Source organism: Enhydra lutris, unplaced genomic scaffold, assembly GCF_002288905.1.
Source record: "Enhydra lutris kenyoni isolate GAN:26980312 unplaced genomic scaffold, ASM228890v2 scaffoldscaffold20, whole genome shotgun sequence".
In the NCBI taxonomy this organism is placed as follows: Eukaryota; Metazoa; Chordata; class Mammalia; order Carnivora; family Mustelidae; genus Enhydra; species Enhydra lutris.
Genome location: NW_019154104.1, coordinates 24160968 through 24180842, shown reverse-complemented (window position 1 = coordinate 24180842; position 19875 = coordinate 24160968). Strand labels below are relative to the sequence as shown.

At 36.9% G+C, this 19875-nt stretch overlaps 1 protein-coding gene across 1 annotated transcript in view; it reads right to left on the bottom strand.

The window, feature by feature from the left end:
* Window positions 1–437: 437 nt before the first annotated feature.
* Window positions 438–19875, bottom strand: part of LOC111148645 (protein phosphatase 4 regulatory subunit 4) — a 100556-nt gene continuing 81118 nt past the window's right edge. The window contains exons 17-25 of the mRNA XM_022505396.1: window positions 18629–18773; window positions 16289–16330; window positions 16119–16193; window positions 10280–10349; window positions 9759–9845; window positions 9370–9463; window positions 8024–8094; window positions 2965–3109; window positions 438–533 (exon numbers count right to left, since the gene is read on the bottom strand). Coding sequence (XP_022361104.1) covers window positions 509–533; window positions 2965–3109; window positions 8024–8094; window positions 9370–9463; window positions 9759–9845; window positions 10280–10349; window positions 16119–16193; window positions 16289–16330; window positions 18629–18773 — 754 coding nt within the window. The 3' untranslated portion in view covers window positions 438–508. The remainder of the gene's footprint in view (window positions 534–2964; window positions 3110–8023; window positions 8095–9369; window positions 9464–9758; window positions 9846–10279; window positions 10350–16118; window positions 16194–16288; window positions 16331–18628; window positions 18774–19875) is intronic.

Genomic DNA, 19875 nt, shown 5'->3' with positions numbered 1-19875 from the left:
CTTTGCAGTGTGACTTTTCAATTGGGCTTGGAGATGTGCGAGAAGATGCAATGTCTTTCTTACTCCCCAGGCCCTTTCAAGTGATTAGCGAAAGCAATTTCAGTTGATTTGGACTTTCATGTAATTTTTGAGTGCTAAAACTCTAGAACAGTTAAATCAATGGTTTCCTGCACCGGTGAATGCCGACTGGTCTCTTCTGCAGTAGGGCTAAAAGCATATTAACTAAAGTTGTTTTTCATTGCACTTCACTATGACATTAGAATTCTGTAACCACATTATTACTCAAGAAATACATAGTATACCTCCTAGGGAATCTAATTTCAAATACGGAAAGTTTATCAACATTAGCTGCCATTATGTGTTCTCTTTCATTCATTAACCAAAAAAAAAAATAAGTAAAAATAAAAAAGAAAGAAAGAAAAGAAAAAAGCCCATTGCTTTAGCTTTTGTCCATCAATCACATTATCTCCAGTTGTCTTTGTTTTGCTTCCTTCATCAAGCAGATGATTTAAGGATTGGATTTTCTCGATTTTCTTTGTCAGGAAAGAAAAGAGGGAGGGGGAGAAGGAGGGAGAAGGAGGGAAAGAGAGAGAGAGAAGAGAAAAAGAAAAAACAAACCATGAAAAATTTTATCTGTTTAATGCTCACAAATTAAATAAGAAATAAAATCTACTTTAAATAAACGGAATATATAAGGATTCTGATTAAGTGAAAAAGAAATCACACACTAATGATGACTTGGAACTCTTTAATCACCAAACCCTACATACATCTAACATAGCATTCACTTCAATTCACATGACTTTTCCCACTTTTTTGTGTGTAATGGCAAGAGAAATGAACACAGGCCCAAATATATCAATAGGGCCGTGATGCCTTCCTGTACCTCCTTTAAGACACTGGTACTTCCGAATACCAGAAGGCTCATCTCTAGGACACTAAGAAGCTGGAGAATGTGTTGTGTGCAATTTTTTGGAGAAGCAACATTGAAGTAATACTTCCTGAAATCACTTCATATGCTTATTTTAAGGAAAACGGAGAGATTTTCATTTGGATATGGCACGTCACCGAATCTTGCCTAATACTTGACAGAAACTAGACCAACATAGGAGTCAATCAAGCTTTTCCAGTCACGCGGCTGTGTGCTTTCAGGAGCAAGTCCAGACTAGAACCACAGCATATGGAACCGGGTTGTGGACTCGACAGCCAGCGTCCTGCTAAAAAGAAGCAGCTATAATACCAACATTTCTTCTCCTTCAGAATATTCAGAAAAGAAAAAAAAAACAAATGATGTGATTTTTTTAGAGTGTTTCTAGATTCATTTTTTTAAACTCTCAGTTATATGTAATTGATTATATAATTCTATGGATATAATTATATGTTATATAAAAGATATATCCTGAGCCAGAGAAAACTGAGTCTATAAAAAAGAAAAATGTGCTCAGCAAAGAAAGAACAGATGAAGATAGTAATTTGAAATACAGGAGTATTTGTCTAAATACTAGGTTTTAGCCATCTCTACTTTAAAATGTTCCTATGACATTTAGAAAAATAAGAGAAAGAACTACATTACCGTGTTATTAAATATGTTCTTCGATAGAAGAATTCGTGTTATTAAATATGTTCTTCGATAGAAGAATTCCAGGCAAACTTTTGAGAGGAAGAGGGCCGAGTGGTGACAGACAGAGGCCCCTTGAGGGAGGAATCCACCCTCTTGTTGCACAGATGGGCTCCGTGAGGCCCAGACACCCACCAGACTATACAGAGCACTTCGCTGCCTGCCCTTGACCAGAGCACAAGGCACCAACTCCAGCTCCAAGTTCTCTATAGACCATTACCCCGCCTGCCCTCAAGCCTCAGGACTTTGAAATGGAACTTCAGAGCATGGTCATCTGAACAATAATCGTAAGGGCAAAGAACATTCTCTGCAAATAAAAGTACCCTTTGTATTAATGCGCCTAATCTAGAGTATCCATATCATCTTTTATATTTGCTATTGCCTTGTGCTATTATAGTGTCCTTGAGCTCCATTCAGTAAACTTCTAAGTTTTAAATGAATTTGGAATACATCTACATATATATATATATACCAAAGGCCAATTAAAATTTAGAAGAAATTATGATATAGTTCAGTTCCTTGAAGGGACTAAAGCTTGCAGTTTCTGCAGAAAAGATGCATTTGAGAAATTTCATGAGAAAATCCTCATGAATTCAGTGAAATATGTTTAAAGGGAACCCGAATCCTATTTAAACTCCATTCTCATCAGAAGGTTCAGGTGTCTTGTAGAAAAGCACAAACCTGTCGCTACGGTTTGGGCTTCCTGGCCGATCAGTTCCCCCTCGATACGACCTCTCACCACGGAGATTTGTAGACTCTACCCTGCTAAGTGTTCCAACCACAAGCACCAAAGGCTTCAACAGTTCAAACAGGATATACATAGCACCCGAAAAGGAACCATGAGGGAAAAGCAGAACAGCGGCCCTTTATAACCACAAGGTGAAAGTGTGAGTATGGTCTGCAGAAATCTCCAGTTTGCTGGGCCCACAGCCCTGGGCTACAGGCTTCAGGAATGCCTCTCCAGGGGCATTAGCTGTAGCCTGTCTCTGAGCATTGGGTAAGGACATACTGCATATGCGAGCCAGATACAACTGTACCCAGCGTCTTCTCAGAGCTAAATGGCCTGAATGCAAACACTTCACAGGAGAACAATGGATCTCTGGTACTAACGGAAGCCATTTCAAGTTTCTTGTTGATTCCCTAGAGTTCCAGGGTCTTTGTCACATCCCTATCATCTCACATAAAGTACCCGACATAACAGAGGCACAGGTGAAAATAATTCCTCTTAATTTATACCTTTTCCTCATTACAGACATTGTCTCTTCCTTGGAAAGTATTTAAGTGGGACGGAGAGGGCCTGAGAAAAGAGTAGGACTATCCCCCTGGCCCATCACTGCGTTACTTACAAGGTAGCCTTTCGTGGTTGCGTGTCTTTACTTCCACTGCTCTTTGGATCAACTGAGTTCCCTGTCCGGGAGGTGCTCGGTAGGGAAGGACTGGGAGAAAAGGAGGTCGGGGTGCTACTGGCATTGCGAGTGCGGAATGAGTCATCTGAAAGGAATTCAATTACAGTCAGACATGCTGAATGTGAAAGATGGTAACTTAAGAGAAGGTTAATGATAGCTTTTTTCTTTTAAAATCCATTTTAAATAATAAACAATAAACTGCACAAATCTAAAGTCTGACGTATGTATACACCCATGAAGCCATCACCACCACCAAGAGTGAACACACCCGCCCCTCCCTCCTGCACCCTGGCAGCCCCTCTCCCACACTCCAGGCAATCTACCTCCGGTCACTAGAAATTAGTTCGCATTTTCTGAAATATTACATGAATGGAATCACACGGTATGTCTGTCTTCTTTCACTCAGCATAATTATTTTGAGATGCATCCTTGTTGTGTATATCAATACTTCATTCCCCTTTATTGCTGACTGACACGCCATTGTATGGATATGCCAAAATTTGTTTCTACATTCTCCTGTTGGTAGACACTGGGATAGTTTCCAGTTTTTGACTGTTACAAAGAAGGCTGCTACGAACAATTGTGTACAAGTCTGTGTATGAATATATGTTTTACTTTCTTGTAAATAAAAGCCTAGGAGGGAACTTGCTGGACCACATAGCAGGAATATATTTAACTTCCTAAGAAACTGACAAGTTGTCCAAAGTGGTTGTACCATTTTGCACTTCCATGAGCAATGAATAAATGTTCTGGAGACTTGCTCTGTGTCTTTACACACACGGGACAGTGTTGACTCGTTAGTTCTAAAGATTTCTCTGATGTATCCTGAATGTAAGTCCTTTGTCAGGTATACGTAATATGGTTATTTTCTTACAATCTGTGTCCTGCCTTTTATGTTTTCATGCTCTATTTCAAAGAGCAGTTTTAAATTTTGATAAAGTCCAATATGTTAACATTTTCTTTTATGGTTTAGAGAAATATCTTTGTCTATTCCAAAATCACAAAGACATCCTTCTGTGATATTTTCTTCATAAATGTCATGCTTCGGTTTATCGTGCATGTTGAGATAATTTTGTATGTAGTGTGAGATAAGGATTGAGGTTCAATTTGGTCTGTTTGTTTGTTTTTTTTTTAAATAGATTTCCAAAGGACACAAACTTAGTGATTTGAGGGGCACGTGCACCTGAATGTTTATAGCAGCAATGTCCACAACAGCCAAAATATGGAAAGAGCCCAGATACCCATCGACAGAAGCATGGATAAGGAAGATGTGGTATATAGATATATAGATACAGAATATTACTCAGCCATTAAAAAGAAGGAACTCTTGCCATTTGCAACGACATGTATGGAACTAGAGGGTATTATGCGATATGAAATATGTCAGTTAGAGAAAGACAAATACCGTATGATTTTACTCATATGTGGAATTTAACAGACAATACAAATGAACATAAGGGAAGGGAAGGAAAAATAAAATAAGATGAAAATTGAGAGGGAGGCAAACCCTAAGAGACGCTAAAGTCCAGGAAACAAACTGAGGGTTGCTGAAGGGGAGACTGGTGGGGAGAAGAGATCATTGGTGATGGCATTAAGGAGGGCACTTATAACGAGCACTGGGTGTTATATGCAACTGAGGAATCACTAAATTCAACCTCTGAAACTAATTTAAAAAAAAAATGGATATCCAATTGTTCCAGAATCATTTTTTGAAAATACTAACCAATTACTATTGATTCCTGTTGGAGCCTTTGTGGAAATTCAACTGCCTATGCGTGACAGTGTAGACACTCCATCTTGACTACTGGAGCTTTCTAGCAAGTGTTGAAATCAAGCAGTTCAAGCTCTCTAAATTTGGTTTTCTTTTGCAAAATGGTTTTGGCTATCCGCAGTTCTGTGCATTTCAATTTAGATTTTGGAATCAGCTTATACATTTCTACAGAAAGACTACCGGAATTTTGATGAGGATTCTATCTCTGGATCAATTTAAAAGGAACTGACATCATAACAATGTTAAGTTTTTCCATTCATGAACATAATATCTCTATTTATTTAGGTCTTCTTTAATTTCATTCAGCAATGTTTTGAATTTTTTAGTGTATATAGAATATACATTTTGTTAAATTTATCCCTGAAGACTCAGTTTTTTAAGTTACTAAAAATGTTATTTTTAAAAATACTTTATTTTGTAAAATTTAGATTTACAGAAAAATTGAGAAGATAATTTCCAACCACCCCCTTAACTCAGTTTCCTCTCCTAACACTTCACTCTAGAATGCTACACTTATTACAGGGAATGAACCAGTAATGAGACATTATATTACTTAACTAAAATCCATAGCGCATTCAGATTTCCTTAGGTTTTGCCTACTGTCTGCTTCTGTCTCAGGATCTCATTCAGCATACAACGTTACCTTCACTTGTCAGCTCTCCTGAGGCTTTCCTTATTTTTGGTGACCTTACCAGCTTTGAGAGGTACTAGCCAAATGTTTTCCAGGATGCCTCTCAATTAGAATTTAGTGGATGCTCCTCTTAGTATTAGACTAAGATTGTAGGTTTGAAGAAGGATGACAGAGGTAAAGTGCCATTTTCATTACATCATACCAAGGGTTCAAACTATGATATATTTTCTGACATTTAATGTATTTTATCCTAGTTTCATGACAGGTCACTAGAAATAGGATTGCTTGAGTCAAAGACTACTTCTTAAAACTAGGATTCTTGAAGAACTTTATCAAACTGGTTTCCCAAAGGGTTCCATGGAGTTTCATACCCACTAACAACGGATACATTGCAGTTTGTGTCCCTGAATCCTTACTACCATTCTCTTTCTACCTCCCCCACACAGCCTTGGATGAATGTTGGAATCAATGACAGGCAAAAGTCGCCAAACAGTTAACAATGGGTTCATGTTGAGTAAAAACTACTCAATTTGACCTTCCAAGTGATAACTCTGACCTTTCATTTCAGCTTTATTTACCCTGCTCTTTCACACTCAACTCCGTGCTCCAGCTGAACTGGCCTCCTGCTGCTTCCTCAAGACACTGACCATCTTCTTTATGACCGGTACTCTGAATAGGATATTGTTCCACACCCTTCTCTGCCCATCAGAAATCCCAGCATACCTTAGGCTTCATCCCAAATGACATAAACATCTTGGAGCCTGCCTTAAGTCCCAAAGTAAGTACAATCTCTTCTCTATGTGAACATCTCATACTTTTGTTAAGAGATGTTTTGCTCCCTTTTTCTCTTTGTAGATGTGTACTTGTGTGTGACTTCTTCCTCAGTCTGTACTTCATTAAGCAATATATAACAAACTAGAAGAGGTTCCAATCAACAATACTACCTCTCCCCAAAAATAATATTGAACCCTTAAGACAGAATATTTTCTGAATATTTTAATATTTAACCTTGTAAAAGATTTACCGTTATAAAATAAACGATCTAAGACTCTGGATGTCAAGTTTTAGGATCCGTAGATCACATACACACTCTTGACTCTCAAGATGACTTAAGAACTAGCAAAGTAAAAACTGAAGAAATCAGTGCACATCATTCAAACTTGTAAAAAAAAAAAAAAACACTCTGAATCATTCTTAATGACTTAAGCAAAGAAATTCCTTGGCAAGAATTGTTACAAGTTCATAAATAAATGTGCTCCTTTGAAGTCATCTCTAAGAGGCCAGATTGGATCCATGCAAGTCTGAAGAACCACTTAGGGACAGCAATAATCATCAGCACCATTGAGCTCCAAGCTGAGCTAATTCAAACTGACTTTCCATGTATATTTATAATTCTTAAAGACACTCTGTATTATAAAGTTCATCAACCCTGAATGTTCCCTCAGTGTCTCCTAAAGAATTCACTGACTTGCTATGATAAAAATAATCAATAGTTTTATTATGTATAGTCCTCACTTCAAGAATTGTTGAGAACTTTAGTTCAAAAACTTCCTATCATCAAATGTGTTCAGGTTTCTTAAGCTATTCGTATTCTATCTTTTAGAACCACTTTGTGTACAGCATGTGAATGTCGATGCTTTAATATTAGAAAGGTCTTTCTGATGTGGCAAATGAAAACATACTGCTCACAGAACAGCCTGCGGGCGCGTATCTACTCTTCATGAGAGTAAGAACACAGTAAGAGGCAAGAGGAAGACAGAGTACTCAAAACACAACCTGAAAAGGAAATGTGACCAAACTTAAAAGAATTTCAGACCTTTAAGTAGATGTGCTGTGCTTTACACTAAAAACTGACCATAGATCAATACTATTAATTTTTAGCCAATATTCTAAGGCAAAAACTTAAAAATAGACTTAGAGCCACTAGCAACTTTTAACAATGTATTTTCCCTTATTCATAGTATAATTCTGTGTTTTATTATATAAGCCAGAGGTCAGCAAACTACTAGTCTGTGAACCAAGTCTTGCCTTGCCTGCTGCCTGCTTTTGTAAATAAAATGTTATTGGGGCATAACCACACCTATTCATTATGTACTATCTATGGCTTTTTGCTCAACAGCAGAGTTGAATAATTGTGACAGAAACCGATTTGACCAAAAAAGCTGAAAATATTTACTATCTGGCCCTTTACAGGAAAAGCCTGCTGACCCCTGGTATAAACATTCAAATATATAATACTGTAAATGTTTGGTTGCATATGATCCACATGAAGCCCTACTATTTTTAACTTCCTTAAAAATTATGGCAAAAACTTTTCATCTGTGCCCCAGGAGGCCCTTGGCCTATGGAAAAACCTACCCTATCATTGTCCTTTCTCTCTTTCAAAAGCACTGAATGCTGACTCTTGGCTGTGAAAACAATATGGCATAGTCAAGTATTTTTTCAGTTGCTAGGGAAAAGTTTAATTATTTGGGCATTTGATAAAGATGTAAGGTTAGGGAAAACTCTGTATCTAGAAATAAAGAAGTAGGTCATTTAAAGAAAATAACATTTCACTATATGTAGCAATTTTTGGAAGAGCTCAGATTTCTACTTACCAGTCAGTGAAATCACAGAAGTCTTCCCTAACCCTGAGACAGAAGGCGTATATCCCGCTGTAGAACTTTTACTAGAAAAGAACGTGATTTAGTTTAAAATACAAGTATATGCTTCTTTCACTCCAGTCATTAGGCACTTGGTCTTTTCTAATCTTTTTTAATGCTTTCTGCTACTTCTGATGACGCACATTTGCTACTTAGAGTTCTCATTTATTGTTTACATCCCATGCCTCCCAACAATTCCTTTGTCTTTAATTTAAAAGCATTTTCTTAAACTTAAAGTTGTTCTCTTGATACTTAGCTAAGACAGAGAATATGGATAAGTTTCACTGGAAATAACTTGTGTTCAGTTCTAATCTCTTTTGCCCATCTCACGATCACCCTGTTGACTAGGAACTCCAGACAGGTCTACTGAGAATGTCCACAAACATAGCTGAAAATCTAGAGTAAGCTATCTTTAACAAAAGAAAAACATATTCTTCCCATGCCATGTTATTTTTGTCGATAAATACTTTTAAAGACAATTATGTTTACTTAAAATTAGTTTTGTTGATTGGTATGAAGCTATTATGTTATATATGTACAACACTTATAACAAATTGTGGTCACTGGATTTATGCTGATTCTCTCCTAACCTTAACTGTTCATAATTCAGTCAGTGGGGCCAAAGGGGAAACCAGACATTCATCTGTTGTAAGAACTGTTGTGATCACTTTACCATAGAAACATGCCAGTGGCTTCTCCATAGAAAGAAACAGTATCCACAGCATGTGGCTGGATGTCCACATCCACCAAGGGAAGGGGACATGTCCACACCCACTTAGCGGTTGGGTGGCACATGAAATAGAGTACCACCTCCCTCATAAAACAGTACATGGATCTCGTGATGTCACCATATAGCACCACGGTGATAATTTTTCTAGGATGCCACAATACTCATTCTTTTTTTTTTTTTTTTTTTTTTTAAGATTTTATCTGTTTGTCAGAGAGAGAGAGAGCACGAGCAGGCAGAGTGGCAGTCAGAGGCAGGGAGAAAAGCAGGCTCCCCGCTGAGCAAGGAGCCCAACGTGGGACTCGATCCCAGAACCCTGGACCATGACCTGAGCTGAAGGCAGCTGCCACCTAACCAACTGAGCCACCCAGGCGTCCCCACAATATCTATTCTTACACAGATTGGTAGACTATAGTTTTTCTCATAGAGAATCTTATAGAAGAAAACTTCCAATTTACTGACCTATACAAAACCCCAAATTAATCCTGATTCTATACAATGTAAATATTTCACATAAATAAAGACATATAACTATAAAAACTGAGTAAAAACATGAAAAGCTGACAGATCATACCTAGGACACTTGTCTAAGTTGCCATACTTTGCATGAAAAGCTTGATTATTAAAAGACTGGCTTCGAATCAGTTTGGATTTCTTGACTTCTTTGCCTGGAATGATAAGCAGAAGGAAAATGCAGCTGCTCAGTGCATCTTCAGCTGCTCCAACCCCATCCCCTCGCCAACCCCCTATCATACTTTCATTAGGCACAAATGGGTCCAGCTTCCTTTCCTTAGTCTGAGCTAACTGGAGTATCCCCTACCCCTACTGCCCATCAAGAACTCCCAAAATAATGAATGATAAGAGGTAAAGGGCATTTTAGAATTTCATCTCATGGAGTGACTTTCCCTGTAATTAATTTTTAGAAAAGGAAGACAGGAAACATAAAAAGAAGTTGCTTCTTACTTGTTGATGGGGTGCTTGTTCCAGAAGGTCCAGGAACAGAAATAGGGATGTTCTTGGGCAGAGTTGTTGGTGTCTTAGTGTCTCTACCTAAAACAAACTCTGTTTTAAATTCTTTCATTTTCTCTGAGCTCCTAGTCTCCATAAACACACAAGACAGCACGGAGAACATGAGTCACTGTCCCTAGCTAAGCAGCATGCTCTTTCCCAAACAGTCTTACTTTATATATTTACATAATTCAAACTTAGCTATCAGTGACCAATCTCACAATCTTATTGCTGTTATCAGACTTTAAGTTTTCCTTTGCAGAATCCGAAGGTCCACATTGACTCGCACAATTTATTCATGTATTCCTACGTCGGTACCAAATGAAAAAGCCAATTTTTAAAAACAACTTTTAGAAAACGAGAGAAAGAAAAGCAATTTCCCACATCAAATCTGAAAATCAGCGTGAGCTTTCAGAGCGGCAGGATGCATCATTAATTGTATGACTTAGCGGTGAAGCCACAAGGAAACCACTTACGTTTCTTCTCAAAGGTTCTATCGCTCATGGGCCTCCCATCATTCTGTTGTTTCTCTTTCTCTAATTGTTCCTATTATGAAAACAGTATGCTAGCATTAAAGGTAAGCACAAATAGATTCAGAAAACTCTTCTAATGAGAAATTATTCTAAGCTCTACAGATGCAAATACAGTTTGCAAAAATGCCTTGAGAAAGAATTATTTTCTCCAAATTACTGTCAAAAGAAGTCAAGGTTCTTTCGGGTTTGTGTTCTTTTACTATCTACAGACTTATAGATAGTAAGACTCTTGGGCCTCTGTCAAGCTAAAGCAATGAGTGTGGTGTCACTCACTGTGTTGTCATGAGCTTTTATATTCTAGAAGACGTCTGCTAATTCTCACCAGCAAAATACTAGCCATATTTTAGTAACATTTTTCTTTAAAAGGACTGAGAGAAAAAGAAATGGACTTTTGGATATTTTTAAATGTTTCATTGAAGTATAACATACATAAAGTACATAAATTATAAGTGTATAGCTCAATGAATTTTCCCAAAATGAACACACCTATATAACCAGCTTCCAGATCCAGAAACAAAATGTTACCAGAAGTCAAAGGAGTCCTTTATCCCAACGAACAGAACAAGTAGGCAAGAAAATCAATAAACATAAAGTTCTGAGCAAACTTAGCTTAACTGACACATATAAAGCACTACCCTCAGGGTGCCTGCCTGGCTCAGTCAGTAGAGCATACAACTCTGGATCACGAGTTCAAGCCCCACATTTGTTGCAGAGCCTACTTAAAATGTAAAAACAAAAAAACACTACATTTGACAACTGGAGAACACACATTCTTTTTAGTTGCACATATAAAGAAAAACAGGGAGAAAATAGACAACAGATTAAAAAAAAATTCCATTGGTCTGCATAAAAAAAGAACCAAATGGAATCTCTAACACTGAAAATAAAACATGTAAAACTGAAAAACAAAATGTCATTAAGTGGACTCACAAGTAGTTTTATCTATTTGTTTACTTTTCCCTCTATTATCTTGATCATGTTGTCTTAAAGTCCTTGTCTGCTAACTCTAATACCAGTATCATCTCCGGGTCTCTTTCTATCACCTGATTTTTGCCTTGGTTTAGGTCATTGAGTCCTAAACATTTTTAGAGCCTGCTTATGCTCTATAACCTCTATCCTGAACTTCAATCTTTGTCTCAGAAGGCTGCTAAAGCAATGTGATTGCTTTTCAAAAGATTTCCACTTAAGTGTTTAATCTCACAGTATAATTCTTCACAGAGAGATAGAACATATAAAGAAGAAATAAATGGGAATTTGAGAACCAAAAAATACACAGTGGGAATAAAAACAATGGATAAGCCCAGAAGCTGAAATGGGGAGGACAGGAAAGAGTCACTGACATTGAAGACAGATCAATAGAAATTATTCATTCTGAGTTAACAAAGTTTAAGGGGAAAAAAAAAACAACCCACAGACCTATGGGCAATATCAAAAGATTTTACATGTGTAATCGAAGACCCAGAAGTAGAAGAGTGAACACATATTTATTTTTTAAATGATTTATTTATTTTAAAGAGAGAGCGTGTGCACACATGCATGTGCAAGTAGGGGGAGGGGCAAAGGGAGAGACTCTTCAAGCAGACTCCCCACTGCACCTGGAGCCTGATGCAGGCCTCGGTCTCACAACGCTGAAATTATGACCTGAACTGAAATCAAGAGTTGGATGCTCAGTCAACTGAGCCACCCAAGCATCCTGAAGAGTGAACACAAATTTAAATAAATAATGGCTCAAACCTTCCCAAATTTGGGAAATAATACACGTTTACAGATTCAGGAAGCTAAGCAAATCCAAAAACAGATAAATTTGAAGTCAATTATGCCTACACACATCAAAAGCTAAAAACAAGAACAAAAGAAAAAAAAATCTTCAAAGTAGCCAGAGAAAAGCAACATTACACACAGAACGATAATTTGAATGAGAGCTAATATTTTATCAGATGTTCTGGAGACAAGAACACAATTACAAAGTACAGTAAGAGAAAGGTTGTCAACCCAGAATTCTCTGAAAATATGCTTCAGGGATAAAGGCAGATAATACTGTATTTCTGATTAGGGAAAACTAAAATATGTCAGAAAATACTATACCCCAAGAACAACTAAAGATAGTTCTTTAGGCTGAAGGGGGGAAAAAGAAACAGAGGGAAATTTGGATCCTAAGCAATGAATAAGAGTATTAGAAATGGTAAAAATAAGAAACACAGAAGTTCACTCTCTTAAATTCTTCAAAGGTACGTATCTCACAACTTAGAGCAAAGTTTTGAATCAGTTGTCATGAGACGAATGGTGGGTACAGATATAATTCACATAAAACTTTTAACATAAAGGGTAGAAAAGATCTGCGTCATTTTTAAATGAAGTGATACAACATTAATAATAGGTAGACTTTGAAAGGTTAAGTATATTGTAACCTCTAGAGAAACCACTAAAAATAATTCTGAAACAGAGAGAGAAAGAAAAAAAGGGGAAAGAGAGAAAGAACACCAGCCACTAAGATAAGAATGAAACAGGGGTTTTATCACCATGGATCTGATATACATTAGAAGAATATAAGAGTATAAACAACTTTATAGTAACAAATTTGACAGCTTAGATGACATAGAGAATTTTGGGTGGGAAGCAACTTAACAAATTTATAAAAGAAGAAATAGAAAATCTGAACAGTTTTATATCTATTAAAAAGTAGTTGAGTCAATTATCAAAATCCGTTCTAAAATGGGCACTTTGGACCTTGACTGTTTCACTAGTGAATTCTATCAAACGCTCAAGGAAAAAATAAGACCAATATTATACAAACTCCATCAGAAAATAGAGGGAGTGGTAATATTACACATTTCATTTTATAAGGCCAGAGTAACTCTAATACCAAATTTTAAAGACTTCAAAAATGACAAAAAAGGAAATTATAGACCAGTTTCACTATGAATATAGATGAATATTAAAAATTAGCCAAGAATCCAGCAAAAGAGAAAAGGATAAAATATCATCACCAGGTAGAGTTTATCCCTAAAATATAAGATTGATTTAAGCATTGAAAAAAATCAATGTAATTCAATGTTTTAAGAGGATGAAGTAGAAAAAATAAATATCATTTCTAAATATGCAGAAAGAGCATTTGACAAAATTCAATAATCATTCATAAAAACCCTCAGCAGACTAGGAATAGGAGGGAATTCTCACAATTTGATAAAGGGTACTCACATAAAACTTCTTTGTAATAACATATTTAATGGTGAAAAATTGAGCCGTTTCCCCTTATAATCAGTAAAATGACAAGGATGATGTCTCCATCACTTTTACTGAACTGGAAGTTTTTTAAAGATTTTTATTTATTTATTTATTTGACACACACAGAGAGAGAAATCACAAGTAGGCAGAGAGGCAGGCAGAGAGAGAGGGGGAAGCAGGCTCCTTGCTGAGCAGAGAGTGCAATGCAGGGCTTAATCCCAGGACCCTAGGATCATGACCTGAGCTGAAGGCAGAGGCTTAAGCCACTGAGCCACCCAGGCTCCCCTGAAAGTCTTTTATTATACTGGAAGTCCTAGACCTTGCAACTAGACATAAGAAATAAAAGGCATAAACACTGAATAGGAAGAAATAATCTTGCTATACTTAAAGAGGATGTAATGGCTCATGTAGAAAATCTTATTAAATCTAAGAAACAACTCTAGAACAAATACAAGACTAAGATACAAAAATCAACAGTAATTGACAGCAGCAACAAAATTCTAGAAAGTGAAATTAAAAATTATAATTCCATTTATAATAATTCCAAAAACATAATACACCTAGAAATAAATATAACAAAATACTTCCTAAACTCTACATTTAACACTACCAAAAATCATATAGAAAAAAGTAAAGAAGATTAAATAAATGGAGTGGTAGACAATGTTCATAGACTAGAAAATTCATTGTTAAGATGGCAATTACCTAAATTGATCCATGGATCAATCCTAATTAACATACAACCTAATAAAAATTCCAGCAAATTTTTATGTAAATGGACAACTGGTTCTAAACTTTATATCAAAATGAAAAGGCCTAGACCGGCCAAAGCAATTTTAAAAAGAACAAAGTTGAAAAGCTTAACTGACATGATTTCAAGAATTACCATAATGTTACAGTGATAAAAGACAGTTTGGAATTGCCAAAAAGATAAACATACAAATCAGTGGAACAGAATAGGGAGTCAAAAATAAACACATACATATATGGACAATTTTTTTTAAAGGTGCTAAAGCAATTCAATAAGACAAGTTTTCAACAAATGATGCTAGAATAATAGAATATTTAGATAGAAAAAAATAGATAAAACTATTTGAAATGGATCACAGACCCAACTATAAAACCTAAAACTAAAATTTCTAGAAGAAAACATAGGAAAAAGTCTTTGTAATTTTGGGATAGACAGAGGATTCTTGTAACAAACAAGCACAAACAGTAAGAGAAAATACTGATGAGCCAGACCTCATCAAAATTAAAAAGTGCTCTTCAAAAGGCACCATTAAGCGAAAAATAAGCCACAAACTCCAAGAAAATACTCATAAAATGGATATCTGAAAAAGTAGTAGTATTCAGAGTATATAAAAACCCTTATATGCCAAAAATTGGAGAAAAACCACCCACTTTAAATCTAAAAAGAGAAACCCCTGGGTGGTTCAGTCTGTTAAACATCCTGCCTTGGGCTCAGGTCATGATCCCAGGCTCAGGCTATCTGTTCAGTGGAAAGCCTGCTTCTCCCTCTCTCCTCTGCTCGTGCGCTCTCTCTTGCTATCTCTCTGTCTCTAATAAATAAATAAAACCATTTTCATAATAAAAAAATTAATAAAAATCTGAAAACAGACTTCATCAAATAAGAGATAAGGATGACCCATAAACAAACAAAAAGGTGTTCAATATCATTAGGCATCAGGGATATGCAATTTGAAAGTCCAATGAGACATGACTATGTACCCACCCTATCAAGCTGAGAGGAGAAGGGGTAACTGAAGCCCTCCGCCATAGCCAATGGACATGTCAAATGGCCCAGTTTTTGTTTGTTTTTAAGTCAAGCATGCCCCACCATATCACCCAGCTCTTCCATTCCTGGGTATTCCCCCCACCCAAAAATGAAAATATACGCCTCTCCAAAGACTTCTTCATAAATGGTCACAGCAGCTTTATTTCTAACATTCCCAAACTAGAAGTTACCTAAGTGCTTATTAAGGGGTGGGTAAGCAAACTGTGTTATGTCTGTAATAGGGGCTACTACTCAGAAATAAAAAGGAACAACTCTCGATATATACAACAGCATGGATGACTGTCAAAACAGTTATGACAGCGGAAAGAAGCATGAGCAGAAAATATTACATATGAATAAATTTATACAAATTCTAGTTGCAAGCTAATTTATTGTGACAGAAACTAGATTAGTGGTCTTTGGGGACTGGGGTAGAAGATATGGATTACAAAGGGGCATGGGGAAACTTCTGAAGGAATGGAAATGGCTGGCATTTTGATTGTGGCAGTGGGTTCATAGATTATCCATAAGTTAAAATTCATCAAAATGAACACTTTAAATATACAGTTAATTATATGCCAATTATATGCTTTTTTAGGGGCTCTCAAATGTAGTTTTCCTTCTAGTTCATAAAAGAGATTTCAAAGGGTCAGGACTCTTTAGTTATTTAGGAAGAAAAACAGCAGTGTGAAATTGAAGGAAAATACTAATAAGTAACTCATAACAAAGCCCAGCTAATACTGATCAGAAAAATGTGTGTGTGTGTACGTGAATATAACGTACCATTTCCATAAGAAGTAGTTCTTCTCTTTCTTTCTCTTGATCCAACAAATCTTTTTCATAAAACTTTTTCTGAAACTAAGTTTAAAGTTTAAAATGAAATTATGAGACATTATGTGAGTTTCTGCCGATTTTAAAATATTCTTTCAGCATAAGATAAGGTGTGTGCTTACCGCATCCATGGACATTTCCATTCTGTCCAGCTCTAACACGGTCTGTAAGCGAAGTGGTAAAAATTATTCAGCAGGAATTAAGTTAAATCAACCAATCATTTCTCAAAAATACTCCTCTTCCAGAGGGAGGTTCAAAGAGGAGACTTCTCTACTCTGCGGGAGACTTAATTAGAAAATCTCTTAAGTTCTTCCCAATTTTACACTGTATTTTTAACCAGCCTCCGAAGGCCAGGATCCGTTTAGACTTGTAAAAGACTTTGACTTTAAGAAGAGCAAGTCTCCAGGTGAACACACAAGTCTCACCGTGAACACACTAAACACACGCAAACTAACAAACTTCTAACTCCCAGGGCCACGTCTCTGAATTTTCGGAAACACAAGATAATTTTTGAGTTTTTTAAAAAAGTTTTAACTAACTATATATGAAGCAAACTCTCATTTGGCCTTAAATCCTTAGTTCCTTCCTGCAGAAACTTTTGACGATTATAACATTGTAGCCATTAAGAAAGACTTTGCCCTAAAAGTATTTCTTGATTTAGTATTTCTCCTTCAGAACACATTAGTCTGAAACAAACTGTTCCAATCAAACAATGATCCATCTAACTGAGGATTCTGACTCTGATAGAGGAACAGTACTGCTCTCCAGGAGTAACTCTGACAGCTCAAATAAAGTACATTTATATATTCCTACATCCAAAGCTAGCCATTGCAAGTGTAATATTTATATGAAGCATTATTTTTATGCTGCAATTTGTGAAAATATTACAATTTATGCCAGGAAATGTCCCCTTTAAATACAATTACTTCTCATCTCAAAAAACTGACTAGCAAAAAGCCATACCATTTTTATCCCAAAGCTTTGTATGGCTTCCTCAGACGTTCCCATGCCAAGATTTCAGTTTGATAAACATTATTCTATAGAATTTTCATGGGATTGATTGACTTCCTCATGTGACATATTCCTAAAGAGCTCTAGTCCAGAATAACCCACTGTAGATTAATAATCCACAAATTTTATCATTTTTGTGCCTACTTACAGGGTTAGTTTGTATTATCTTTTTAATAAATTAATAAAGTTAATTAAATTAATAAAATTTATAAAGTTAATTTTATTAAAATTTATTTTATTTTTATTTATTAAATTTTATTTTAGTTAATAAAATTAATAAAGTTAACAAATTCTTTCAAAAAAGTAACTCACCCTCTTATGTTTATTATTTTGAAAGTTAACTCTATTGCCTAAATTTTGTTATTAAAAGCAAAGTTTTGTTATTAAATGGTATTAAATGGTAAGGACAGAAATACCTAATGTAAACAAATAAATGTAATGCATTTTCTTTACATATATATATAAACATTTATCAGACTCTGGGTATTTCTGGTTAGTTTGGTTGGTAAAAGAGGAATTCACGTTTCTGTAAAACAAAGAGTACACTAATACTAAGTCATCAAATCATTTTATTAAGAAGTTTCTCGTGTGACATCTGGCAATGATCTCTAGAAACAAAAGAAAAAAATCAAAAGATCCTTTTTTTTCTCATCATCGATGCTAAGTTAAAGACATTAATAAATTAATTCTTCCCAGTACAAATCAGAAGGCTGAAGTTCATGTTCAGATTCATAAAAATAACCACTTTAATTTGATTTAATCTTATAATAATATTAGTTACACATTCAGCAAAAAGTTTTTGAAGACTATAAAATATTCTCAGGTTTGACTTCACCAACCCAGATTTTTACTGTTTTAGGTTCTAACATCCCCCAGCAATTCATTTGAGATCCCATGCTAAAACAAAGCAACAAAAAACCCTTAAGACCTGATGATACATTAATGAAAAAGGAATGCCCTCAGGGTAAGAGATCTCTATTCCGGCCCCAGCTCTGCTGCTTGCTAATATAATCTCGAGCAGACGTTTACTATCTCTAGACCTAGAGCTTTTGCAAATCAAACAGATCATGAGGGCCCTCCCAGGGCTAAATTTCTATGAAGTGTGAATTTTCCAATTTTACCAACACAATTTTCCTGGATTATAATCCTTTATAAATCAAGTCTGGTGGGTGAAGCATTTGGTTGACCCGTACTTACTAAGAACCTCACGTGTTCCAAGCTCTCTTTCATGGCGCGTGTATCACTAGTAACAGAAGCTGAATGTCTGAGTTCCCTTTGGAAGGAACTTGACCGGCTGTGGCACACATCAGCCCAGCCAGTTACTAATACTACTCGAGCAACGATGTAAGTATTTTGACATATTGCTATCCTGCCAAGCTAAAACAGGGAAGCTAAAATGGACACTCTCTTCGTGCCAGACATGCAGACATGGTGGTAAGAGTGATACTTACTCTTTTGACAATAGCCAGGACATCCTTATCTTTTTCTTGGCAGAGGAGTTTCCGCACACACATTTCTAACTGCTGAAGTAGGTGCTTATCTGCAGGGATCTTCAGGGTAGATTTCACTTTGGGCAACAAGCAGCAAAGTTTCATTCTATAATAAATTAAATAGTACTGGCTTTTGAGCGCATTTAATAACTAAGAATAAGAGTAACATGAAATTGAAAGAAAGTTCAAAATCTGGAAAGCGTGGGAGTCTGTTTCTCACGCAGCCCATGGTTATGGAGTGCCTGGGATGAGTCCAGCAGGCATTATTCTGGGTGCAGAGATACAACAGTGAATAAAACCAACAAATCCTCTGCTCTCGTGGAGCTTACACTATATGGGGCAGGGAAAAAAGAATAAGGAATTACGTAAAGTGTCCATCGGATAGTGCTAAGCGCTGTGAAGAAAAAGAAATCAGGGAAAGATGAGGGAGGACCAGAGAAGGGGCATTACAATTCTAAAACACGTTTCAGTGACGGTTTCACTGAAAAGATATTATTCAAGCAGAGACTCAAAGAAAATAAGGGAATGAGTAATGTGAACATCTGGAGAGCTTTACAGGCAGGGGCCTGCAGTATGTACGAATGCCCGAGAGGGGGCGCTTGCCTTGGGTGTCACCCCAAATTGGCCCAAACTGGCAAGAGGAGGCCAGCTGGTTTAGGACCCTGTGGGCCACTGCATGGAGCCTGGCTTTTCCTTCGAGCACCACAAGAAGCCACAGAGAATTTCGCACAGACGAGTGAAGTGATCTGACTTAGCACGCCGGAAGTGATCTGAGTACCGGGCTGAGTGAGAGGAGGCGGTAGGTGGCCGGCGACGCAGGGAAACAACAGGGAGGCTCTAGCGGTAACTCGGGCAGGGGATGGTGGCGGCCTGAACTGGAGTGGTAGCAGTCAGGCGGCGAGAAGTGGCTGGACTCGTATATCTGCAAGCAGCAGGACGTGCTGAGGGACTGCAGGTGGGGTGGCAGAAAGGAGGTTAGGCTTTGATCTGAGCTGGCAGCAAGACACAGTGGTCGTTTGCTTGGATGGAGACCACTGCAGAAGGAGCAAGCGTGGGTGTGAGTGCAGGAGACGGGGATTTACTTTTGGACAGACTGAGTCTGAGGTGCTTGTGGAACATGGCATGGAAATGCTCAGTGGGCAGCTAGCTCAACGTGGCTCCCGGCCAGGATGGACGTCCATGCTGGAGGTAGCATCAGGAACCTTCAG